Here is a 26,002-nt window from a genome sequence, read left to right on the forward strand (position 1 = left end):
TGCAGCCAATGGAGAGGGCCTGCCACACGAGGCCCAGAGGCAGGGCCAGGCTGAGGGCAGAGGGGCACTCCCAGAAAAACCACTGTGCCCTTGCCAGCCCTCTCCACATAGGCCCTGGGATATAGACAGGCTCCCAGGGTCTAAAGGTCGCCCTATACCCCTCTCCTAGTTCAAAGGCAGATCACACACCTAGGACCCTTCGCCAGGTCCCCCAAGGCCCTGTCAGCACTTTGGGGTCCCATCTGGCCTTTCCTGGGTCTGGGGTCTTCCCCTGAGCAACCACACACCAATGTAAATGTCTCAAAAAATAAAACCTCGAAAGACTCTTAAGAAACAACATCAGGTAACAAAGGCAGCAAAACCCTGCCAACGGTAGCCTCTGCCACCTGCCATGAGGCTGAGAGCAGAGGCAAGGCCAAGACAGATTGCCAGTGATCTATCTCGGGTCCACTTCGTGCCAAGCATTCTATATACATGCAGTCCTCACAGACGGGGCCACTATTACCATCCCTGTGTCACTGACGAGGAAAGTGAGGTCTGGGGTTAAATAACTTGCCTAAGATCACACAGCTAGTCAGCAGAGAAGCCTGATTTCAATGCCCACCCCTTTCCTGTGTCCATCCAGCTTCCAGTTCTCACTTGGGAGGGAAAAGGATACTACTAGGAAGAGCCTAACATCTGGCACCAGAAGCCCTGTCTATGGCCCTACTCATTAGCTATGACAATAGGCAATTCCCCTCCCTCTCCAGGACTCAGTTACCTCACCTGTAAAATGGGAATGCTGATGTCTGCCCTTCTTCAAGTGCTGTATGGGAGGGCTACATGTGATCCCAACTGGAAACAGCCAAGTGCTTCCCTGGTATGAATCGGGGCTGTTCCTATTGCCTCCTTGTTCCCCTACAAGCAGCCTGAGGTTCATGTTGTTCCACACACAGCCCCGCCCCCCACCAAGTCTGAAGTGAGAGAGATGTGAAGTCTTTCATCTTTGCGCGCACGGCGCACACTCGCGCGCACACACACACGTGTGGGAGGCGGCCTCCCACCCACTCCCACTCTCCCACGTGTCCATCTACTGACCCGCAGCCCTCTCTCCTCCCAGGACATCGCCTCGCCCAAGTTCTCCATGCCCTCTCCTGTCCGCACGGTCATCGCCGCGGACTTTGACAACGACCAGGAGCTAGAGATCTTCTTCAACAACTTCGCCCACAGAAGCGCCTCCGCCAACCGCCTCTTCCGGTAGACACTCAAGCCTGGCTCCCGACCCCTTGACGGCTGGCGTCGGGGAGGAGGGCGGAGGGCTCAGATGGGGAGTCCCAAGGGCTGAGATGGAGGAAGGTCCCCTGATAGAGCAACAGAGAGGAGGGAGGGACAGCGAGTAAGCAAGAGGCTGTAAGGACCGAAGGCGAATCCTGGGCTGAAAGCGGGCCCCCTGGTGTTGGTGGGCGGAAAATGGCAGAGGGACAGGCCCAAAGGATGCCAGAAGCAAAACTCCACGAGACAGCAATCCACACTACCACAGAAAGGGTTACAGTCGAATCTGTTTAGGTACACCTGGGTCAAGCAAACACAGGCAGGTTTATTGACTGCAGGACTTCTCAGAGCCTTTAACAGGACCACAAGAATTTTTACTTTCCAAAAGGTGGATAGACTATTCCAAAGAGATTTGACCACAGGCCATTTTTGTCAAAGATTTTTCTCTTGGGATTGGTGCTTTGCAAGACATCCTTTGGGAAATGCTGAATGAGACTATTCATGGTAGATAAGGAAAAGGGAGTTACAGAATGGAAGGAATACTGCAAGGTTCTGAGCCTTGTGTGTAGGGAAGAAGGGCTGGATTTTCAGAGGCGACACTTGTCTAAGAGGAGTATGGAAACCGTTGGTGTCACAATCACCCAGAATGAGTACTTAAAGTAGAATCCCAGGACCCACCCCATCTCCTGAATCAGAATCTCAGGGGGTGAGGCCTGGAATCTCTATTTTTAACAAGTACACTAGGCATCAGGGATAGAGTTTGAGAACCACTGTTGGAGAACAAACCACAAGAGTCCTGAGATGTCCCCGTACCTAATATATAAAACATGCTAATGGGGCTCAGGACCAGGTGAGGAGAGGACGGTGGGCCAGGGGCCTTGGATTCAGGAAATAGGCCAGACCACCTGCTGGGCGCCCCAAAGTCCCCATCCCCTCCCCCAAGAGGGCCCCAACTATTAATAAAAGGTGAGAGCTGTGACTAAAAACGGTTTAAAATATAATTATTAACAAAGCATCAATCCTGACTGGATCTAATCACCCCCCGAGGCACCAGATTTACTAATTAGGTGCCTTGCAAAAAGCTTATTCACAACTTCCAGATTAATTGCAGAAGATCAATTGCTCGTTAACAGAGACACTGCTTTCTTTCTCTGGCTAATAAAGTGTCCCTCGCCAGGGCCGCTGAGCACCGAGGAACCTACTGACATCTCTGTGACCCAAGACCCCAGGCACCCCCTTGTCCACCTGTCTGCCCACTCCCTGTCAAACCTCCCAGCCTCCCTCTGGGCCACCCCCGAGGGCAGCTGGCCTACGGCTGTCCGTAGACAGTGTCACCACATGGTCGCCCCATGCATTAGTGTGTTTGCTTTCACTCAGCAACAGTGGAAGCCACTTCCCAGGTACGTGGCTGTGCCCCAAGTCACTGTAGCAGATGGCTAGGTCCTGAGCAGCAGCTGAGGCCCCCACACAGTTGGTGACTCTGAAAGTTTAGCCCCCACCTGTCCCTGTCACTGAACGGAATATGGTGGGCTCCGTGTAGGAGGCACTGGGGACTCAAAGCCTCCGTGTACTTGACTCGGCAAGCCCTTCAGTGAAGCCTGGTGATTGGGGAATGCATTTCCCACACCGGATGCTGAATGAGAATGCAAGAAGGCCCTATTGTAATGGCAGGGTGTCAGCAGGCATCAACAGGTCTCTCTCAGGCCAGCCGGGATATGCATGGTCACACCACTTATCCACGTAAACACGCTTCTGGCCTGCTCCCATCTCTCCGCCCTACACCACCCCCGTTTCTCTCTAGGAGATTCCTGCACCCACCTGCAGCCAGTCTCCCTGGGTCTAGTGCTGCAGAATAAGCAGTTGAAAATGCAAATCTGGCTATACCCCTCTTCCACTTGAAACCTTTTAGAAGTCTTCTCTTTGACACGTTGCACGCCCACCAGTTCTGTCCCCAGCCTCCTCGCTCTCTACTTCCCTGTTCCCAACTAAGCACCAGACACCTCCAACTTCTTTCGGTTCTGGGCTATGCCAGGCTTGGACCCTTATGCTGCCCACACCCTTTCTCCTCCCTCTTCATACTCATTGTGCTGATCTCACTTTAGTTGGCCCTTCCAGGAAGCCTGCCTGGGTTACCAAAATCTGGATGAACTTGCCCAGCCCTGCACCCCTCTCAGCCCCACTCTCCCTGTTGGCCATCAGCACTGTGTGCAATTCCCTGTGGTTGTGGACCCTGAGCGCCATGCGTCCTGTTACACGCCACAGCCACAGGCCCCCACGCAACGCCTGGCATACAGAAGTGGCTGCATAAGAACAGGTTCAACAAATATATAAATGCAACGGAACTGCTGGGCTTTATCCTTAGGAACCCTTAAGTGGATTGTCACCTGAATGAAAGGGGTGTCTCTGCTGTGGCAGAGTCTGTAGGACACTAGTGGTCAAAAGGACTGTAGGTGGTAGCAGGCTGAGGCATACACACTTCTAGCAGGTGTGCACACAGCCAAGTGCCACCAGGCACATTGCCTGCTGCCCAGACTGCACGCGTGGGTGTGCTCAGCACAGATGCCCGGTGTAGACAGAGGACATCTCTGAAAGCATCTGCTCAACGCTGCAGACACTCTGCCATCCAGCCCCCATAGGCTCCAGCTCAAGGGACTCTGGTCCCCTCCTGAATGCAGAGCCCTCCGTACATTTGAGTGGACAACAGTCACCTGCAGTGTGGTTGGGAGAGTGATACAGACCCCCCGACCCTCTGTTTTACCCCCGGCATTGCTCTGCACTTCTAGAGCAGAGCACCCAAGGCTGTGAGGATCTAATGAGTGAGAAGAATTAGAGAGGAAAGCTCATTGTCATCAGCAGCAGTCAGCTTAGTGTGGAGAAAGAGCAAGACTTTCACAGTGGGCTTTTCTGAAGCATGTGTGACTGCAATTCCGAGTTCAAAATAGACAGAACGCCTTTCCTCCCTTCTGCCCCTGGAATTCATCCATGCGTCCCACAGACATGTGCTTGGAACTCTCTGGGAGCCGGGCACTATGTTAGAGGCTGTGGGAGATGCAAAGATGAATAATACATGGTCCCAGCCTGCAAAGAGCTCACAGTCTAACTGGGGAGATAAGATGCCTTCATACAAAGCTTTAACACAAGGCAGAAAGTGGTAAGGCGGAGCAGAAAGGCATCGCCTCTACAGGGAGAGCGTGGAGGAGGTAGCATGTGAGTGGGGTTTGGGTACCATCCAGAACTTGGAAACTCAGGGCCACTTGAAGGAAAGTGAAGGTTAGTTGAAGGTAGCTGTGTCCCTGTCCTTTCTCCATCCATCAACTGCCCTTCCCTAGGCTGTCTATAATTCATCCATTAGAGAAGGAAAAATCAATGTTTACCAATGTAAATTAAAACCCAAGAAGAGAACAGGCAGGGTAGAGACAGGATCTGTGAGCAGAGTAGCTCTGTAGGCATCCAGATGGCAGCCCATGCACAGTGGGACCTGGGATGCTCAGGGGACAGAGAATGTATGGAGGGAGGAGGCCTCTAGGTTCAGGTGCCCACTTGGGCATGGCCGGCACATTCCTCATCCATGAACGGCCTATCTCATCTCCTACAGCGTCATCCGCAGGGAACACGGTGACCCCCTCATCGAGGAGCTCAATCCTGGTGATGCCCTGGAGCCTGAGGGCCGGGGCACAGGTGAGGGCACCTGAGGGCTTGGCCTGAACTCCTGTCTCAGCATGCTGCCCATCCCCTGGGGTGTAGGCAGGAAGGATGGGGCAGCTAACCCGCCACCCGCTGCAAGGCTCCTCCTGTCTCTGCCACGCTGAGGGCTGAGACCCTGGAACAGGGGTGAGAGTGGAGAAGGACGAGCGCCTGAGAGTGCCAGACTGGCAGCAGAGGAGGGGCTGGTCCATTCTCTTAGTCCTGGCGTGACCGGGGAGAGGGCCCAGGAATCCATGGGCAGTGCTTTGGTGATGCTTTGCCTGGTAGAGATGGAAAGGAGGGGCTCGAGGTCCTGAAGTCTGACTCCTTCCCTCTTGGCACTCAGCCTGGTATCAAAGAAAGATCACTGGATTAGGAGTCCCAAGACCCAGTTCTGCCATTACCTTGCTGGCAGTCTTAGAAAAGTTACTTCACCTTCTGGGTCTTGTTCTCCACATTTGTAAAATGGGGATAATTACATCCGTCTTCCTCACCTCTTTGAAATGTAGTGAGGACCCTAAGAAGACTATGTACGTGCAAACACTTGATAGATGGACAAAAAGCATACAGATATAGAAGGCATGTATAATGGAAGGACGTCCTTGTGGTTTAGGTCATTTCTACCTACCCTCTCCATGCAAAAGTCCAGGGGAAGAAAAGGGAGCCCCTCCTCTGTGAATTGCTATCACGAGCCGGCTACTTGAAGGGAGAGGATACAGGCATCCAGCCCCAGCCTTCCTGCCCTAGTACCTCCCCAACTAAGCGCTGTGGACATGGCGTGGGTCGGGAGCCCCCCTCCCTGTGGGGCTCCTAGCCAATGGCCGGGGTGCAATCTGCGTTATTGCAGGGGGTGTGGTGACAGACTTCGATGGAGACGGGATGCTGGACCTCATCTTGTCGCACGGAGAATCCATGGCTCAGCCGCTGTCTGTCTTCCGGGGGAATCAGGTGTGCACAGACCTCGGGACCCACAGAGCCCAGTCCCACGTGCTCCCCTAGGCCTCGGGTGGACAAGGGCAAGCGAGCCAGGGATACATGACAGGAAATGGATGTCCTGGGGCCTGGAGGAGGCAAACAAATTCCCAGCAGCACAGTAAACCTCCCAGAAGGGCTGCCTCCAGGGAGCGGCCCTCTGCCCCTCTGCCTTCCACTGGCACTGCTCCTCCAAAAACAGTGTTTCCTGAGTCTATTGCCTTTCCCTCCTCTTTTCCAGTAACTCCTTCCACACTTTAGCCATTGCTATCTGCCTTGCTCTTTTGCCCTGCCAGCTTCCTCTTCTTCCTCTCTCTTTCCTCTGCCCCTTTTCTTGTCCTTCTCTTTCTCCCTCTCTCCCTCTTACCCTCCAACCCTGCTCCCCCTGCCCACCCCACTGATGCGGGGCCTGCCTTCCTCCCTCCCCACAGGGCTTCAGCAATAACTGGCTGCGAGTGGTGCCACGGACCCAGTTTGGAGCCTTCGCCAGGGGGGCAAAGGTCGTGCTCTACACCAAGAAGAGCGGGGCCCACCTGAGGATCATCGATGGGGGCTCGGGCTACCTGTGTGAGATGGAGCCCGTGGCACACTTTGGCTTGGGTGAGTGAGGGCCAGGGAGGGGCTGGGCAAAGCGCCGTTGCCAGGACAGTAGGTCCTGAAATTACATCCTGCCTCATGCTGAGCAATGCAGAAGTCACAAGCTGAGCATCTTCCGGGTACCATGGTACCACAACAGCCAAGACGCGTGTCAGGTATTGAGGCAACCCTGCTGTGAGATGAACCTGAGCTCAGGAGGGAGGTTTTCATGCCTCGTCCCTCGGAGAGGTCCCCACCCCAGTGCCTCTGTCAACTTAGCTTATTTTGGGGTCAGAGTATTTAACACTCCATTTGTCCAGGCTGTGGCCTTGTTCTTCAAACATTGGCCTGCACCAAACTCAGCCAACTTAGCCCTTTCCCGTGCCTCTTGGGAGTTGGCTCAGTGATTAGAGTGTCTCACCAAACCCTTGGTGACAATGACAAATACTGGCAAAGATGCAGAGAAACTGGAGGTCTCGTGTATGGCTGGGGGACAGGCAAACCAGGACAGCTACTCTAGAAAACAGTTTGGCAGTTTCTTTTAAAAGCAAAACCACTAAACATACAACTACTATCAGACCCAGCAATTGCACTCCTGGGCATTTATCCCAGATGAATGAAAACGTATGTTCACATAAAAATCTCTACGAGATTGTTCATAGTAGCTTTATCTGTAATAGCCCAAACTGGAAACAACCGAGATGTCCTTCAACAGGTCAATGGTTCAACAAACTGTGGTCCATCCACACCATGGACTATTACTCAGCAATAAAAAGGAATGAACTATTGACACACACAACAACCTGGGTAGTTCTCAAGGGCATTACGGTGAGTGGAGAAAAAAAAAAGTCCAATCTCAAAAAGTCACATGCCGTTGATTCCATTTATACAACATTCTTGAAATGACAAAATTGGAAAGATGGAACATAGATCAGTGGTTGCTGGGGGTTAGAAACTGAAAAGGGGAGGGGTGGGTGTGACCATAAAGGGCTAGCCGAGGGACAGCTTGGTGGTGTAGGAGCAGTTCTGCACCTTGATTGTGGTGGTGGTTACGCGAATCTGCATGTGATAAAATGACGCAGCTCTCCCCACACTCCTCATACCCAGGTCCATTTCCTGGTTTTCACATCGTGCCATGGGTTGTAACCATGAAGGGAAGCCAGGTAACAGGTACGCAGATGCTCCCTGTACTTGGCAACTTCCTGTAGATCTATAATTATTTCAAAATAAAACAGTTTTAAAGAAATGCCTTGGGGGAGGGAATTAGGGACATAAAAGTCTAAAAAGTCTTCTTGAGGAGGAGGGGCAATCATGGGAAGAAGTGTTAAGAAACACTAGGGGGAGCCAAGAGTGTCGTTACTAAAACACAACGGTTAAGAAAGCGTTTGAGTCCAATGTACCTGGGTTCGAAATCAGATACCCTCCCCCACGTGTTAGCACCATGAGGTGATATAATGTTAACGTAAAAAGAATAAGCAACATGGTCTCAAATTAATAAATATATATATATAAAATATATTTATTAACATGATACACACATCACATGTGCATAGAAAAAAACAGAAAGAAAGGACAAACAGTGTGAACAGTGATTCTCTCTGAGTGGCTGGATTAATATGGTAACTCTTACTCATCCCAGGCACGGTGGCACTTTTCTTTTTATAGCCATGTCATCCTCATGACTACCCTGTGAGATGGGTATTATTTACCCCCGTATTACAAATGGGGAAACTGAGGATCAAACAATTAAGAAACCTGCCCAGGATCTCAGAATAGGTAAAGAGCAGAGATGGGATTCAAATCCAGGCCTGCCTGAGTCTGTGATTTTTATTTTCTTCCATATGTTTTTGATGTGTGTGTTTTCCAATGTTTATAGGAAACACATAATTTTTATGCAGTCTGAAAAAAGAAGCATAAATATTTAGGGGACCTAAGGCCCAGTTATATGAGCACGTTCTTGGGCTATTTCACCCTGGATGGATTGGCCGGCGAATGGAGTGTTTATCACTTTTAAGGCAGCCATTTGCTGTGCTGGTCCTAAAAGCACAAGATGACTTTTAAATACATAGGCCTCTTCTGCAAAACAGCGGTAGCCGACATGAATCGAGCACTTCGTATACGCGTATGCCAGGCACTAGGCTAAGTGCTTTGCATAAAACACCGCATTCAGTTCTCACCACAACAGGATGAGTCATAACTCCCATTTCCTAGGTCAGGAAACTGAGGCTGAGGTTAAGCAACCTTCCCAAATCACACCCACAGAAAGTAGGGAGGGCTAGATTTTGACCCTGACTTCTTGGAGCCCTCAGCCTGAGTTCTTGACCTTTGTGACTTGACTGCTTGACCTCTCATAGCTGCTCTGTGTCGAGCCAACCAAGGTCCTCCTGCTCCACCTCTTTCTTCTTCAACATCCACATCCCCGCAGTTACCCGGTGACCCAGGTGAGGCCGTCCAGGCACCAAAGTGACTGCCGTGGAATCACAGGTGGGATGTTCATCCCACTGTCTAGCTGGACATCAGCCCTCAGCCCATTATATAGATAAGGAAACTGAGACGCACATAGCAAATCAATGGTGAGGCTAGGACTGGGGCTGGGTCCTCCTTCCCCACATCCTGGGGGGCCGCCTGCACTATTCTAAGATGTGTATTATGGGCCTCACGAAGTCTCTGCTCTGGCCAGTACCCGCCCCTGCCAAGAGCATAGACCTGCTCTGCACCGGCTTGTGGGGGCCTTCTTGGGTCTGTTCATGACTGTCTGCCGCCCATGCTCAGGACTATGGGTGCTGCACCTAGCTGGGAGCGCCTCCTGATTGCCAATCCTCGCGTTTTACAAGGCGATGGGATTTATTCTAGGTGTGAACTCTGGCTCAAACTGCTCCACGGGTCACCCTGCAGACTCCTTTTCTCTGCTGCCAGGCTCCACTCCCAGAGAGGCACTGAAGGAAGGCTGCTCCTGGGGACTGGCCCTGTGGGTCAGCCTTGGGCCTGGCAGTGATACCTCCCCCCGCCTCCCAAGGCAGTTCAGCAGGCAGCGGGACCAGCAGCCTGGGACACAGTGAGAGGCAAGCAGACTCTATCCCTGCAGCTCCAAGGCCCACGCATCCAGAAGGATCTCCTTCATGGGTCAAGCATAGCACAGGCCTTCCTGATTGATAGAGGGGCAGGAATAGTGCAGGAAGAGAGGGAGTCAGTGGAGAAGGCTGGGTAGAAGGAAGAGGTGAGAAAAGAGAACAGGGTGGAGATAGACTGAGACAGGGTCTGAGGGCAACCAAGAGACTCGGAGATGTGTAAAGAGACAGAAGAGACAAAGAAGAAAGGCTCCCTGCCCTCCAGGCTCACAGTCCTGTAAGAGACAGATGGACCCAGGAACTCAGGTACACAGCAGATTTGATGTGTCATCATATTGTTCCAGTGGCCATGAGGAGACCGGGGTGGGAGAAATTAGTTCTGCTCTGGGCAGCTCTCCCAAGGAAGGGGGCCTAGAGCTGGATCTAGAGGATGGTAGAAATTTGGAAGGCGTAGATGGGGACAGAGGAGAGCATTCCAGGGGCTGTGCTGGCTTGAACAAAGGCCCAGAGACTAGGGTGTTCAGTGTGTTCACAGGATGGGAATGGTCTGGTGGGAGCAGAGTCTGGAAAGGGAGGCCAGGTCCAAATGGTCATGGGCACCCAGAGCCAGGCGGAAAGAGCAGGTGGAGGAGAGGCGTTTCTGCAGAACCTGGGAAGCCAAAGCCAGGCTTTGCTGTGCGAGGGCAGGGCTACAGAGGAGCCCCAGGGCCACGAGCAGGGGCAGTGTCCTGGCACCAGGAACCCTGCAAGGAGAGCAGAGCTTACAGTGGTCCTGAGAAGTCTTTGTTTGTTTGTTTGTTTGTTTTTTTTCTGGTTGTAAGAATAATATATACGGATTATAGGAAAATTAGAAAATATCATAAAAAGAAAGTAAAAATAACCTATAACCTCACCACTATGTATAGAATATTAAGTCAAAAAGTAAACATTTCTCCCTTCACTCTCCTTCCCATGGGTGGTCTTACATTCTGGTGGAAGGAGGAGAAACATATAATACATAATAAACATAATAACTAGATAAATATATAAAGTATTGAAAGATGTTAAGATGAAAAAAGAAAATGCATAACAGAGTAAGAGATGTGGAGGCGAAAGGGCAGGAAGCAATTTTAAATGCAGTGGTCCGGGGTGGCCTGTTCCCAGTTCCATGCTTTTTGATATGTTTTTACTACATGCAACATACATAGGAGCACATTTATAGATTAAACACTCCTTAGGATTTCTTTGAACAAAAATGATTATACTATTCCTATTTTTCCCAAACTGGCTGTTTTTTCCCATTAAGAATACTGTAACCCTGGGCATCATTCCAAGTCTAGGCATATATCCTTTGTTTTCCTTTAGTGCCACAGAGTACTTCTTCTTCTTTTTTTTTTTTAGCCTGTTGTTGACCAGAAGCTTTATCGATAATATAAACAGTCAATTAACACATACTTTGTATGTCATGTATATTATACACTGTATTCTTTTTTGGTGAAATTTTCTTTTTGTTATATCTACCGGGGGTGCCCCAAAAATGTATCCACATGACTTGTATTCATCTTTTGTTATTAGTATATATTGAGTATTACAATTTTAATACAGCTTTTTCCTTTCTTAAAATGTATATACATTTTTTTGGCACCCTCTGTGTGTGTGTGTGTGTGTGTGTGTGTGTGTGTGTAATACCTTCTGTATCCATCTATCAATGGACATCTAGGTAACTTCCATATCTTGGCTATTACTAGTCATGTTGCAATGAACATAGGGGTGCATATATCTTTCCAAATTAGTGTTTTTGTTTTCTTCGGATAAATACCCAGAAGTGGAATTGCTGGATTGTATGGCAGCTCTATTTTTAATGTTTTGCTGCACAGTATTTCATTTTTGTGGCAGCATGCATAATTTATCTAGCAAATCCCTTATTGACAGTTCGATGGCTTCCAACCCTGAGCAGTTTGTTTTGTGGTGTTTGAAGGGAGAAAGGGCATGTCCAGAACATGAATGCAAGAAAGACCTGCCTGGAAGGTCCAAATTACTGAGAAGGAGGTGTGGGGCACAGGGCCGAGCTGGAGGCAGGTCTCTGAGGGGAGAAGGCTGCAGAAAGCTCCCTTTCCAGCACCCACAACGCTCCTGCTTACCCCACTGACCCTGCTTCCCTCCTTCCTCCATGAATCACCGTGCCTCCTCCTGACTTTGCCGCGAGGTGTGGTGAGCGTGTGGACATGTATGTGAAAGCACACGTGAGCCTCTCAGCACCCAGCCTCCGGGGCACGTCCTTCACCCTTCCTTTACATCTGGCTCATCTCTGCCCTGGCTAGAGCTGGAGGCCCCTTGCTCAGTCAGCCCTGAGCTGTGGTGAGAGGACTCAGCTTCTCAGACCCTCACTCCCGACTCTGGAGGGTCTGGGCTGTGTGGCAGGCATCACACAACAAAAACGCAGGGACCTCGCTGGATGTTTCATTGCCCAGCGGGGTTTCCAGAGGGCCCACACTGTTGTGCAGCGTGCTCTCAGCTTCATCCTGTAGAACCATCCCTTCTGCAGGCGTCAGCCCCCTCTTTACCCACCCCTGCTCAGTGGAACCCCTGGCCTTCTTCCTCCACCCCTCCACCCTGCCCGGGCCTTTCCCTGCTCCTGCTGGTGCGTATGGCACGCCAGGCTCCTAAATAAGCGGTTGTGCTCACAGCCATCATTGAGTGCCCTGCTACCCCCTGGGTGCTCTGAACCCACACCCAGCCCCCGCATATCCCACTCCCTAGCTCTTTGTTTTCCTAGCTAGCAGAGGGCTGAGGCAGCTCCACGAACCCCAGAAAATGAAAACAAGCACCAGTCATCCACTTGCCCCACCAGCCTCCACTAGAGGCCCCTCTCTCCGCCAGCCCACCCCAGGCACTGAGGGTACCCCAGCTGCCCCCCTCACACACACACATTGCCTTCCTTTCAGCTAGTTGTTTGCAAGTGATTCAGAGCTGCCTCCAAGCCAGCCGGTGCTCATTTAGGGAAAGAAAATTCAGTGGCCCACATGAAAATTGCTTTATTAAAGTGTAAAAATATTCCACCAACTGCATCCCCACCATCTGTTTTGCTTGTAATTCTTCTGAAAAAGCGCAATTCGCTGGGCCTTCTTGGCCTTTGTCCTTTAAAAGTGGCCGGAGGCGACTCCCTGCTGCTCTTGACCTCAGGGCCCTGTCTGGTGAATGGGGCCACCTCTGGTCACAGACCCACAGGCCTGGCAGACAGGCCACTTCAAGGCTGCCCTGTGCAGTGTCTGGGAGCCCTGGCTGTGCGGCGGCTGCGTGAAGACTTGAGATGCCCGGAGCAGAGGGAACAGCCGGGCCTGGAAGCTGGAGCCCGGGTTCCAGTCCTAGCTCAGACACCTGTAAGTCACTTCACCTCGCCAAGCCTCAATGTCTACACCTGGAGCGTGGGCGTAAAACACCCACTTTGCAGAGTGGTTGGGAGGGTTCAAGTCCACCTCGTATGCTCAGGCTTCAAAGACCCTCTCCCACCCACCCCACCTAATACACATTCTCACACTCTGCTTCCCTTGACCCTCAAACACACAGGCCCCCCTTCACACCTCGATGCCTTTCTTTGCCCGTGCTGCACGCTCCACCCGGTATGCTCCTTCCTTCCCTACTCTGCCTCACAGACTCTTCCTCTTCCTGCAACACCCAAATGAAATGACTTTTAACACCTGCTTCTCTCTCGCCAGGTGCTACCAATGCTATGGCTCCACTTCCCCAGAGTATTACAATATAACCGCTGTGTGCAACCCCTGCCCGACTCAGCTCCCCCAGGCTGGGGCCTGGGTCTGTCTCCTTCCTGCTGAATCCCACACCCCTGCCGGATGCTCGTCCTGTGGTGGGCTAGGAGGGGAGGGGGGTGGCCAGTAGAACAGGGTGTAGCAGACACAGGCTTTGGGATCAGACGTTCCCTAGCTGGGTAACTGTGGGCAGTTCACTTCAACTCTCCAAGTCTCAGCTTCCTCAACTGAAAACTGGAAATTATAAAGCTACCTTCCTTATGGAGCTGTTGTGAGGATCCAGTGAGCTAACACCAAGGGTCACCTGGTACAATTTGGGGTACATATTCTGTAGTAGTATTGCCAAGAAGTGGAAACCCTTTGGGAACTGCAGGGTGCCCCCATTACTAAGAGATGGTGGTGAGAATCTCCTGGGGCAGGAGACACATTCCAGGGAAGAAGGACTGTCCTTTCCAGGGTGCCAGAGCTCTAGGCCACACCCGCATCTTACAGATGAGGATACCGAGGCCCCCAAGAGGGTACCCAAGTCAGCAAAATAATCAAGGGAGGAGAAGGGAGTCCTCCTGAGATGTGCTCCCTTTAGCTTACTTATTTCATAGCCCTGGCTGCTCCCTGGGTCTGGTTGAAGGGAGGAAGCAGGGCTCAGAACTAGTCACAAATACAGGATGTAAATCTGTAATTGTCTATGAATATTCGCGACTCTTTTGAGTTATTTGTGGCACTTCAGTCAGGCTGGAAAATGTATTCATGGAGCTGTTCTGTTGGCTTAGGTGAGAAACAGTTGCTTCTCTTTGTTTCCTTTTTTTAATGGAAAAATGTTTACTTTTTCACATGCCACTTAATTTGGGCACTGTACACCCTAAAAAGGCCAAATTTCTTGAACCTTAAGGAACTACTTCAAAGCAGAAAAATGTCTGTAGCTGACACCCCAATCCCATTTTTAACCCCCTTCCCCAAAAGAAATTATTATAGGAAGAGGGAGTGGGTGAATAAGGGGTTATGAGAAATGTTCTGGCTAAATAAAGCAAACCCCAGAACCAGTAAGGTTGGGCCTGGGAGGGAGAGTCTGTGGGAAGAGAAGGCGCAGCAGGTGGGGGAGCCCCTGCTCCCTATGGGAGCTCCACGGAGGAGGGGCTGCTCACCTTTGACACCTTGTGAGTGTGGCAGCTGGTCCCTGCTCTTCCTAACGCTCAGCACAGCAGCAGTAAGCCTGGAACCTTCCAAGGAGGCTGGGATGGGAGGAGAAAGGTGCAGCTGTGTCTTCCCCCACCATGCTGTCTCAACCCCACCCCCAGAGCCACCTCTGCACAGCAGTCACACATGATTCTCCGCCAAGTCTGGAAGTGGCTTCCAAGCCTTTTGTAAACCATGGGAACCCTTTTTTCTACATGAAAATGTTTCCCGAACTACCCGCCACCGCCATAGTATCTCACTGTAAAATCCATGGATGGATAAGAATGACCAAAAGTAGCACATCCGTGTGGGTGACACGTTATCTGTTCAGCCCACGAACGATGATACTTGGGACGGTGTTTGTGTGTGTGGACCCCTGGGCACCCAACCCACATCTGGTCAGCCCGGGTGGTGATAAGAGAGGGCTATACCCTCATGCCCACTCTGCTAAGCACTGCCCCGTTCCCCAGGTGACTAACTTAGGAGAACAGCCTCTGTCTGCAGGTGAGGCCCAGCCCCCCCTCCTCCCCACCCCAATCCATCACCATTAGCCTGACCTTGCTACAGTGACAGGCCTGCTGCCTTAAGCAGGGAGCTGGGGCCGGCTTTGACAATGCCTAAACACCTGACAAATCTCTCCAGCTTGTTTTCTGCCCATGATGTAATGCGTTGCCTTATGAATGTGTGCGATGGATTCACCAGGAATATTCTCTGAGCTTCTCCTCCTGCTTTTGTAAACATCTCGATTTCATAGAGCAGTCTTTTTCCTGTGCTTTCATCACCTGGGCTTTTATTTACAGTTTGGCTCAAATGCCTTTTCCCCAAGAGCCTGTCCCTGACTAGGCTCCAGCCAACCCTCAATTCTTTTTTATTCTATTTCCCTATTTTTTGTTTCCTTCATAGAGCTTGTCAATATCTGACATTATTTATTTGTTCATCTGTTTGCCTGTCTATCCCCACTAGAGTGGAAGCTCCCTGAAAACAAGAGTGTTCCCAGTGACAAAAGAGAGCCTGGCCCCTAGCAAACTATAAACAATATAAATGTAATATAAATATGACCTGCTCAGGATCATACAACAAGCCAGCTGCAGAACTGGGATTTCTCCCACACCCCCACCATGTTCTTTCCAACCTACCAGGTAACAGGACTCCACAGTCAACCACTGACCACCAGGCTTTACCCTCTCCCCCAAAACAGCCTCCTGCTGACTGGCTTATCCACTAGAATGTAGGCTCCAGAGCTGTGCTGCCCAATATGGCAGCTGCTAGCCAGGTGTGGCTATTTCAATATAACGTAATTAAAACGAAATAGAATTTAAACTTCAGTTTCTTACTACACTGGTCCCACCACAGGTGCTACACAGCCACCTGGGTGAAGGGCTACCGTATCAGGCAGCACAGATGGAGAACATTGCCATCATTGCACAGAGTTCCACGGGGCGGTGTTGTTCTGAAGGAGGGGGAACTCATTGGCCATGTTCACGATTTCCCCAGCACTGGGAGCAGTGCTCAATTCATGTTTTGTTATTAAATGAATGAATCAATGAATGATGATGCTTTTGCAGAGAACCCCTCTCCCCACGCTTCTCTGCTGCTGACCATTTCTCCTTCCAACCCACAGGAAAGGATGAAGCCAGCAGTGTGGAGGTGACGTGGCCCGATGGCAAGATGGCAAGCCGGAGCGTGGCCAGCAGGGAGATGAATTCGGTGCTGGAGATCCCCTACCCCCGAGATGAGGACAGACGTAAGGACCCAGCCCCACTGGAGGTGAGAAAGGCACCTGGGCCTCAGAGGCAGAAAACAGGCCCCACCCACAACAGCATGGGCTAAAGCTGGATTCTTAGGAATCTGCAGACTCCGCCTCTAGAAGGATGGAGAAATCTTAGCAAAGGACAGGCTTCATAATGATCCCACCATTTGAAGTTTGCACAACAATACCACACCTATCTCTCCTGTTCCTCACAGAAATCCAGGGGTGTTGGCAGGGCAAGTATTTTTGCACCCATTCTACAAAGGAGGAAAACTGAGGCCAAGAGCAAGAAGTCACCAAGGTTGCACAGCCAGTTGTAAGCAGAGTTAAGAATTGATCCCAGGTTACCTGCTTCCCTCCCAACTCTTTCCAAGTCTCTGACAAGGGCTCCTCTTGTTTCTGAGGGTGGGTCAGGGCCTCTGGGGGCTCTTAGAGGAAGAGTTCTAGATTCTGACTCTGATGGGTATCACTTCGTTGCAAATAATAGGAACCTATTTAAATTCACACAGAAGAGAGAACTTATAACAAGGCTTCTGGGAGAGCTCACAAAACCCAAGGCAAAGCTTAGGATGAGCAGGAACCATGGCAGTTTGGTGGCCTCAGCTCCAGGAGCTCAAGGACCTTTGTCATTAGGGCACTGGCTTGGGGGTAGGGAGGATCCTTCCCCAATAATCCCCACCAGCCCCCATCGTTCATCACTACTGACAGTTGACATTTTCTGTCTTGTTCAAAGTGTTCTGTTGCGAGTCCCCCTGCCCTTCCTTATTACACTCGTCCCCAAAACCCCCTATCGACATAGCCTGGCATGACCAGGTTTCTAAAATCTTTCTCAGCCTCAATTAGTTCAAATTCTAGCCACAATGCCTTTGATTCACCCCCCTGCTGTGATGTTCCCTGCACATCCAGTCAGCCCTGCCTAGTGAGGTGGAGAATAGTCTGGCTTACAGGCACCCACCTCTGCAGGAGGGGAAGGTTCTTAGAGCAGAGGGTGTGGGGAGGGAGCAGACACCTCAAAAGGCGTCTCCTCCCCCTCATTACACTTTGCCTTAATTGAGACCCAGCCTAGGTCTCAGGGCGATGCCACCAGAGGGCCAGTGTCTGTTAGCTGTCCCAGCTCAGACATGTGGGTCCCATGTGGAGGAAATGAGCAGGAGTTGGAACCGAATCTGTTCTTGGCCTTCCCCCCAATCTCCTATTCTCACTGCAAGGGAAGGTGTCCTGGCAGGGAGAGTCTCCCCCGAGCCCAGAGCTAAGAGCACCCCTCCTTCTGTGGTCAGGGTGACGGCTGCTCTGTGGCTGTGACTAGGAGGGTCGAGAGACAGGATCTTCTCAACTCACTAGTGTCTCTGCTTCTGCCCATCTTGTAGTGCGGCCAAGGATTCTCTCAGCAGGAAAATGGCCATTGCATGGGTGAGTTGCCTGCAGGCACCGGCGGGATGGGGCAGAGGCCAGAATGTCCCTGAGGAATGTCAGCCTGAGCCCTGGCAAGGCTCAAGTTACAGAAAAGGGGAGGAAAAGTGGGGAGGAGACTGTGTTGTTTGTCCCTGGGGGCTCCAGAGGCCAAGACATGCACCTATGGCTCAATAAGGTGGGAGTGATACTAGCGACCAGCAAGCTGAATAACCACAGTTCCAGGAGTTGGTAGTGTGCTTCCCTGCCATGAATACAGAGAGACTGAGTATGGGCACGAGACACACAGCTGCCTGTACAGTGTTCTCAGGGAGGCCTGGCTACTGGGGGCTGTGGTGGCTGCAGTGGGCACGTGTCCCCCATGGAGAACTGACGGCTTCAGCCAGGCCAGCCCATGGAGCAGCAAGCAAGGGGCCTGGCAGGCATGGGTGAGCATTGCCAGGGGCATTGGAGCAAACCAGGGTGTGGAATGTGGTCTCAATATAGAATGGAGATTGCAGCCTTGGGCAGTACTGAGGGGCGGGTAGCTGTAGTACCACCTGGGCAGCAACTCTGGGAGGGTCCAATGACCTTCTGAAAGTCCCCCATGGGCCGGGAGTGGGCGAGGGGCAGCCTAGACGCCCTCCACCCAATGTGTTCTGTCCCAGTGACCGGCAGTGAGGGGTCAGGTCAGGGACGCTTCCTGCCTTTCCACCCTCAGCACCATTCTTCCCAAGCCCACTCAGCAGATGTTCATCATTCACCCCAGGCAAATGGGTTTGCCACTGGAACACAAGAGCAAACAAGACAGACACAGTCCTTGCCCTCACTGGGCTTGGAGCCGATGGGAGAGGCACACGAGTAATAGTGACGCCCACAGAGACGGGGTTGGGGTGGGCAGGGGCTGTGGGCGCACAAAGGTGGAGCCCTAAACCAGTCTAGGGAAGGTTCAAGAAGATGCCCCGGAGAAAGCAAGATCTGACCTGAGACCTGAGGGGTGATGCAGAGTTCACCAGGACAGAAAGGGGAGAAAGTGTTCTGATGGGGGCCCTGCGTGGACAAAGGACCACACGTGAGAAAGTGGAGGAGTGTGGCTCTAAGGACGGCTTGAAGGGAAAATGAGTCCCCTCCGCCCTCCGTGTCCCCACCCTGGCCACTCCAAACAGTGCACGTCCACAGAAATGCCAGCATCTTCCCTGCACGCTGGAAGATCCCTGTGAGATCACCAGTCCAGCCACCTCTTTCTTTCCATCATCCAGTAGACATTTATGTGCCTCCCACACACCAGGCCCGGCGCAGGGTGCTGGGGCTGCAGGCCAAGCAACTTCCCTGAACGGCATTCATTCCAGTGGGTAAGACAGACCACGAACACATGACCTGGCAGCTGGACTCGATGAGTTAAGAATCCTTTAAACAAAGTGCTCTCTAGAGGCTGTTAGAGACAGAGTGGTCAGGGAGCGTCTTGGAGGAGCAGACCTTTGAACTGAGCCCTGAAGGAGGAGAAGCGTTCGCCACAGAAAGAGCTCAGGGAAGAGCTTTGCCAGCAGAGGGAAGAGCAGGAGCAAAGACCATGAGGCAGGGAAAAGGCTTGTGTGTCAGAGGAACAGAAAGGGGGCCAGTGTTCCTTAGAGGATGGGGGACCCAGACACCCCATCCAGGAGAGCCTTGAGGCCCCGGTGAGGTGTCTGGACTTTGCTCGTAGGGCCCTGTGCAGTCGAACAGGAGAGTGACATGACGTGATCACATTTTCAAAAGATCACTCTGGCTGCCGAATTGCAGATTGGATTGGAGGGAGGAGTATAAGCCAGGAGGCAGCTGCAGAAATCCAGGCAAGAGATGATGCTGGCTGGGAGTAGGCTGGTGGCGGAGGAGTGAGAAGGAGTGGACAGACAAGAGCGGGGCTGTCGGGGCAGAACTGATGGGATCTGTTGTTAAATTGCCTACAGAGGCAAGGAAAACAGAGGACTTGGGGATCACTCCAATTTCTGCTTGAGCTGCTGAGCAGACAGTGGTGGAATTGTTTGAGTTAGGGGAGATGGGAACAGGACAGAAGAGGTTTGAGGACTGGAGGGAATATGGGATTCCATTCGGGACCTACTAAGTTTGAGATACATGTAAGACCAATTCATAAGTCTAGAGCCCCAGGGAATGGTTGTGGCTGGAGATAGGACGTCTAGAATCATCCACATATGAAGGGACCACCTAGAGAAAGTATGCTAGATAGAAGACCCAGGACCGAGCCTGAGTGCCCCCAACATGTTGAGATCAAGTATAACAGGAACCAGCCAAGGGAACTGAAGTGAGAAAGTTGAGGCCCAGAGAGAAGACGGGACAGGCCCCAGGTCACAGAGTGGGTGGGGCCGCAGAGCCTGAGCAAGGACCCATGCCCACACCTCCTGAGTGACTCCTCTCACCTTTCAGACACCAACGAATGCATTCAGTTCCCATTCGTGTGCCCTCGAGACAAGCCCGTGTGTGTCAACACGTATGGAAGCTACAGGTGCCGGACCAACAAGAGGTGCAGTCGGGGTTACGAGCCCAATGAGGATGGCACGGCCTGTGTAGGTGAGTGGAGCTCCAGCCATAGTCCAGTAGCAAAGGGAGGTTGGCTTCCACTGGGGAGCTCTAGGGAAGCCCCAGATCAAGGTCCCCAGCTCCTGCCTTTTCCTGGCTGGATTCTCCTTAGACTCCCATTGGGTCTCTGGGAAAGACCATAATAGCCCTACCACTACTGCCACCAACTGAATGGCCTCCGGGGTGCTATATTCTGGCCAGAGGCCATTGCTCTTATTTCTCCCTTCTCACATTTCCTAAAACAAATGTTCCAACCTTAAGACCAACCCATCTTTTCCTACCTGGGATATAAAGTAGCTCCTACTACATAACTGTCTGAATTTCTGAACTGGTATTTGTCTTCTTCCTCCCAAATGCTTCCCCCCACCCCACCCCATCCCCACCCCCTTTCTCTTTTTCCCATTTTCTATCTCTCTGCCCCATCCTTTTTGCAGCTCAAGTGGCCTTTTTAGGTGGGTATCCTTCTGCCGCCTTTAGAATCTCTGAGCCCCTCTCTCAGGCCTTGTATCTTTCTCTAGGCCTTGGACTTTGCCTTCGGTTACATGCATTTTAAATCCCAACAATAAAGGAAAAAAACCAACAACCTTTGTGGAAAACTAAATCTCTCCCGCTGCCTGTCTTTCTCTCCACACCCAGTAGATTCTGCTGCGTGCTCTTTCTAAATGGACAGCAGGGGTGGCCATCTTCGAAAAGGGAAGTTTGGGAGATATTGCTGTTTATGAAGCTTTTCTTTGCATGTTTTCTGAGGGGGGAAAAAAAGGAAAGTTTCCCCTCTACCCCACCCCGCCTCCCTCACTCCTTCAGAAGAATCGAGATAGTCCTGTCTTTTCTGTATCCTCCACATTATGTGCGGCTTATTTTGCCCTTAACAAAGATGGCTCCCAGGAGGTTGCTTGCTCAGTTGATTAGATAATGTATCATGTGCCTGCTGGTTGGCCTGTGCTGTTTCTGGTCTATGCACCCTGACTTCCTGTGGTAGAGAAAGTCTGATTGGCGTTGGTGGTGACGATGGGAGGGGAAAAGCGTGGCCCTTGGGGACTCTTGATAAAAATGTTAAAGCTTGAACTTGCTAAGTCTTCCAGCCTCTTGCTGGAGAAATTATGCCAATAAACTCTCTGCTGGATATTAGTGCCTAGCTGGTGGGGAAAAAAAATGTGTCTGGGGCAAAGTAGATGCTGGTTGGAATGCTGAATTAGCAGCAGCCCTTCCATCATGTGGCACTTGAAAAGCAATCATGAGACAGGGAAAGTATCTGTCCCTGGATCTGAGCAACGGTTTGGGTGTGTGCATCAATGATCACATTTGGGGTACTGGGGTTCGGACCCAGTGAGGGATGTGGGATGAGCAAGGTCCACACATGGTGGGAGTACTCGGGGCCTTTTGCCAGGGGGAGGTCACTTCTCCACCCTGGGTCTCAGTTTCCCTAATCTAAAGAATAAGAGAGTCGGGCCAGTGTGTCCCTAAAGGCCCTTTCCTTTCTGAGACACCTCAATCTGTGGCTGGGCATAGGCATGGCTAGTCTCAGTTACCCTGATTTCTAGAACGAACCTTGCAACCTGGTTTTCTCTGCAGTACGCTTGGAAATAGGAAGCTCCTGTAACAAGAACACTCTTTGGGAAAGATGTAACGCCATAGAATACTTTTACGGCCAGCCTCAGTAATGAAGGTTCATTATAAATCACAGATCTATTCATCATGGGGGGAAAAAGTCACCCCACAATATAATGAAATCACACTTAAGAATGCAGCAAGCCTTTTTAAAACATATTTGACAAAAAAAAACCTACCATTTTTTGATATAATACTCCCGATAAATCACAAAATATGAATCTCTCACAGCTATTGCTGATTTTACACTCGAAACAGGAGCTTAAATGAAAAGTTTTAAAATAAAAACAGCTACAATTTCACAGAAAAGCATACACCAACTTAAAAATCGTTCCACTTCTGGGAAGCCCACTCCTGTGTGTTGATACAGAATTAAAGGTAGAAAACGTCCCCAGAGTTGAGGCTCAGAGAGATGAAGTGACCTGCCCGAGGTCACAGAGCCAGCTGGTCCCCACGCCAGGCCTGGAGCCCTCTCCCACCACACCATCTCGCCAGGAGGGTAGCAGACCGTACGCTCACAGACTATTCCCTAGTCATTCCAGAAGATGCTGCCTTTTTAGAAACAAACAAGTGGACCTAAGATAGTAAGATAAGTAAAACCCCAGACCCACAGAGGTGATGGTTCCAAATGCAATGGTAAATGACAAGATAACAATGTCCATTGACTGACTGCACACATCGCACAAGCAATAAGGGACAGGACACCTAGTGAGACAGCCTGCCAAGGACATCAGGAGATTTAGAGTGAAGAAAACTTCAAAGGATGGCTCATAGGCAATAATTATGAATCCTCACACACTGAGTTTCTTATAACATGTCTTACTGGTGTTGTTTGATCCTATTTGGTGGGTGGGACCAGATGACTTACAAAGGAGTTCAAAATCCCCCCAGCCGTTAAGAGCACAACTACAATATCCCAACTCCAGGGATAAGAAGTCTTTCCATCAGATTCATTTATTCATTCATTGTATTCATTCATTCAACAAATATTGGTTGAGCACCTACTATGTGCCAGGTACTGAGCTAGGCTCTGGGCATACAGTGGTATGTGAAGGTGACATAGTTGCTGTCCCCACACTGCCTTACTCCAGCCAGATGGAGGAGCCCAGTGCATGGAATAGGAATGGGACTCAGAGGGGCTTTCTAGAAGGTCTAGCTAAATTTTGGGGTTGCTGTATCAGAAAGGAAGCTCTCTGCATTCATTCATATGCTTATTCAATAAGCATTCATTGAGAACCTTCTGTGTGACAAGCACCGGGTCCCTCCCATAAGGAATGTGACAAGGCCCATCCAATAGGGGGTCAAGTCCCCTGCTCCCAAGATGCTTGTGTTGGAAGAAATACAAGGCTAAGAGATATATATGGCAGGCTGGTAGTGAATCAAATCAACATGCCTGCTGCCAAGTAACGGGGGACATTGCTAGTGGGCCAGGAGTCCAGGCTTTCTGAGCCAAGTGCTTCAGTCCAGGGCATTTAACGGCCTGTGCTGAACCAGCCACGAATGAGTGGGCTCAGAGTCGCACCCAAGCTAACCAGGCTGAGGATTCCCAGTAACCTCTTTCTTCTAATGCCCCGTCCTCTGAGGTCCATGGGGGCCTGATCCTTTGCCTTCCCCTTCTGAGCACCGACAATTCCATCTTTTCTTTGTGCCCTAATCCACCGGGCTCCTGACATCTTTATTGGCTAATGCTGGGCGTGAGTTTGTAACAGAAATAGCACATGCCTTCGGGGCTGACCAATAATGGAATGGGCCTGGAAGGGATTATGCAAATGGAGGAGCTGTGCTCCCCCCATCTGAAGGGGGCAGCTAGGACTCACTCCAGCAGAGCAAGAAGATGGGCCAGCATTGCCAGAACTTCCCATGTTTTCAAGAAAAGCCAAATAATAATAATCCTATTTTTATTCTGCCCAACAATACTCCTCTTCCCAGGAATGAATGCACCCCTAAAATGACAATAATAGCTTATATTTAATGAGCCTGGCATGTCTGCGACCGATCTAAACTCTTTACAAGAATAACTCGTTCTATCCTCACAACAATTTCAAGAGGCAAGTGCTATAATTATCCCAGTTTTACAGAGAAGCTGAGTGGTGTGTCCGGGGTCACATGGCTAGGACAGGCAGAGGAGGACTCGATGACGGCAGTCTAACCCCAGACTGTGCTCTCACCTCCACTTCTTCCTTCTTCACCACGGTACCTAACTTACACAAAAGCCACTATCTCTCTTGCTGTCCAGGGTGAAGGGAGGGGTTGGGAAGAAAGAAATGGAGTCCCTGAAGGACCCAAATCTGAGACAGCCTCCCCAGGGTCATGTTCAAGCTGCAAGAGGCGATGGCAGTGGCCATGCTGAGTCCCCTCCAGCGCGGTTGGCCTTCGTAGACACAGAATTGTGAATCACCTACAGGGCCTCTTCGAGCCTCTACTCAGTCGCCAGCCCTGCTCTGGGGAGGTGCCATTCTGAGGGCCAGGAGTTTGATTATGTGTCACTCTGGCTGCTGTGGCCCCCTCCCAGGGTCTGGGCGTTACACCCTACCAGCGGCACTGGACCGCAGCCCAAGAAGAAACTCCACTCCAACCTCCGAACAGAGTTATCGGTCATCTCTCCAGAGCTGCATGGAGACAAGAGGACAAACACTTCATTTTTTGAGGGAACCAGCTGGGTTTTTCCAGTAGATTCCAGAATGATAACGCCACTCAGACTCTCAACCTAGGAGGCAAGCCAAATCGCTCCCATCTCTCCCTCCCCAGGGTCCGCCATCACCTCTCTCCTGCAGTGTGGGTCAGGCCCCAGCCACATCCGGTCTGGAGCTAATGTTGCAGCTCCTTCCCAGTCACGTTCTAAAAGGAGGAAGAGGGATGGCACAAGAGCATGGGCTGGTTAACTCCACAGAAAATGCCAGCCGCTCCTTCGGTGGCTTGTCCTCTTAAGGAATTGCTGTTGAACAGCAGAGTGGCCAAAGGGTAGGCCGTCAGAGAAAAATGAGAACAAGAAGAGAAAAACAACCTTTCTGGGGAAAGGAGCTAACATTTACAGAATGCCTACCATATGCCAAGAACTGTACATATGTGTCTCCATTAATCGTCATACCCATCCTAGGAGAGAAATGTTATTAGTCTATTTTATTACCAAAGAAACTGAGGCTCAGAAAGAATAAGTTGCTCAGGTCACACAGCTAGTTAAATGGCAAAAACTGTGATTCAAACCAGCAACTGTCTGGCTCCAAAGCCTGTGTTCTTAAGCCCTATGGGGTGTGATGTCCAGGTAATTGACATCTGGGCAAATGATTTCACCAGTTGTCGCTCAGCATACACTACCTGGATACCTACTAAGTGCTGGGCATCGTTCTAGTCGCTTGGGATATATGTCTGTGAATAACACTGGCAAAGATTCCTGAATGCCCTGATGACAGACGGCAGGCACTAACGACATAACAAATAGATAGTGACTTAGAAGCTGATAAGTGCTATTTGGGGCAAGGGAGGGTGTGGAACAGGAGGGTTAAGGCAAATTGGGAGCACTGGGATAGAGACAGAAGGCCATTTTAAACAAGGTTAGTCAGGGTGGGCCTCACTGAGAAAGAGGCATTGGAGTCAAGACTTAAAGGAGATGAGCTGTTCTTGAACCTCAGTTTTCTCATCTGCAAAATGGGGATAATAGCTATCTCACAGAGTTATTGTGTTAAACAAGATGATATAAAACACCTGACTAGCACATACTAAGCCCCCAGTAAATTAGAAATCTTATTAATATTATTAAGTAGCAAAGTTCAGGATGGAGCTAGGTCTATTCAATGCCATAGCTCATGGGCCACCCAGCACACCCTGCTGCCCCCAGGGAGCTGACAGCGTCACAGGAAAGAGACCTCAAGACCAAAAAATGGCCATAAGGGAGCAGAGCACACTCTCCCAGAGCCTGGGCTGTACTGATGTGCTCAGTTTAGTTTTTACGCGGTGCCATTCCTAGAGGAAATAATCATAAAATAAGGTAAACAGAGCAGGGAGGACGTAGCATCGCCTGGGTTGGATGGAGCCGGCATCACTGGGAGCTAGTGAACTGGCCTGGGGATTCGGCCCTTGACCATCACAAAATCCCAGATCACCAAATCCAGAGGCTCCTGAGACGTCATCGAGTCCTGCCCCATCCTTTTCAAACATGGAGCTGAGGCCCAGAAAGGAGCAGTGACTTCCCGAGGACCACAGCCGGGCCGGGA

At 50.9% G+C, this 26,002-nt stretch overlaps 1 protein-coding gene across 2 annotated transcripts in view; it reads left to right on the forward strand.

Moving 5' to 3' along the window:
• Window positions 1-21,302, forward strand: part of CRTAC1 (cartilage acidic protein 1) — a 133,397-nt gene extending 112,095 nt beyond the window's left edge. For both annotated transcript variants that reach the window (XM_081074052.1, XM_081074051.1), the window contains exons 8-15: window positions 1,100-1,236; window positions 4,847-4,929; window positions 5,783-5,883; window positions 6,339-6,507; window positions 16,092-16,237; window positions 17,588-17,630; window positions 20,031-20,174; window positions 20,618-21,302. In XM_081074052.1, the coding sequence (XP_080930178.1) occupies window positions 1,100-1,236; window positions 4,847-4,929; window positions 5,783-5,883; window positions 6,339-6,507; window positions 16,092-16,237; window positions 17,588-17,630; window positions 20,031-20,174; window positions 20,618-20,736 (942 nt within the window). In that variant the 3' untranslated portion in view covers window positions 20,737-21,302. The remainder of the gene's footprint in view (window positions 1-1,099; window positions 1,237-4,846; window positions 4,930-5,782; window positions 5,884-6,338; window positions 6,508-16,091; window positions 16,238-17,587; window positions 17,631-20,030; window positions 20,175-20,617) is intronic.
• The last annotated feature ends 4,700 nt before the right edge of the window (window positions 21,303-26,002 follow it).

This window comes from Rhinolophus hipposideros (assembly GCF_964194185.1).
Source record: "Rhinolophus hipposideros genome assembly, chromosome: 15".
Classification (NCBI taxonomy): Eukaryota; Metazoa; Chordata; class Mammalia; order Chiroptera; family Rhinolophidae; genus Rhinolophus; species Rhinolophus hipposideros.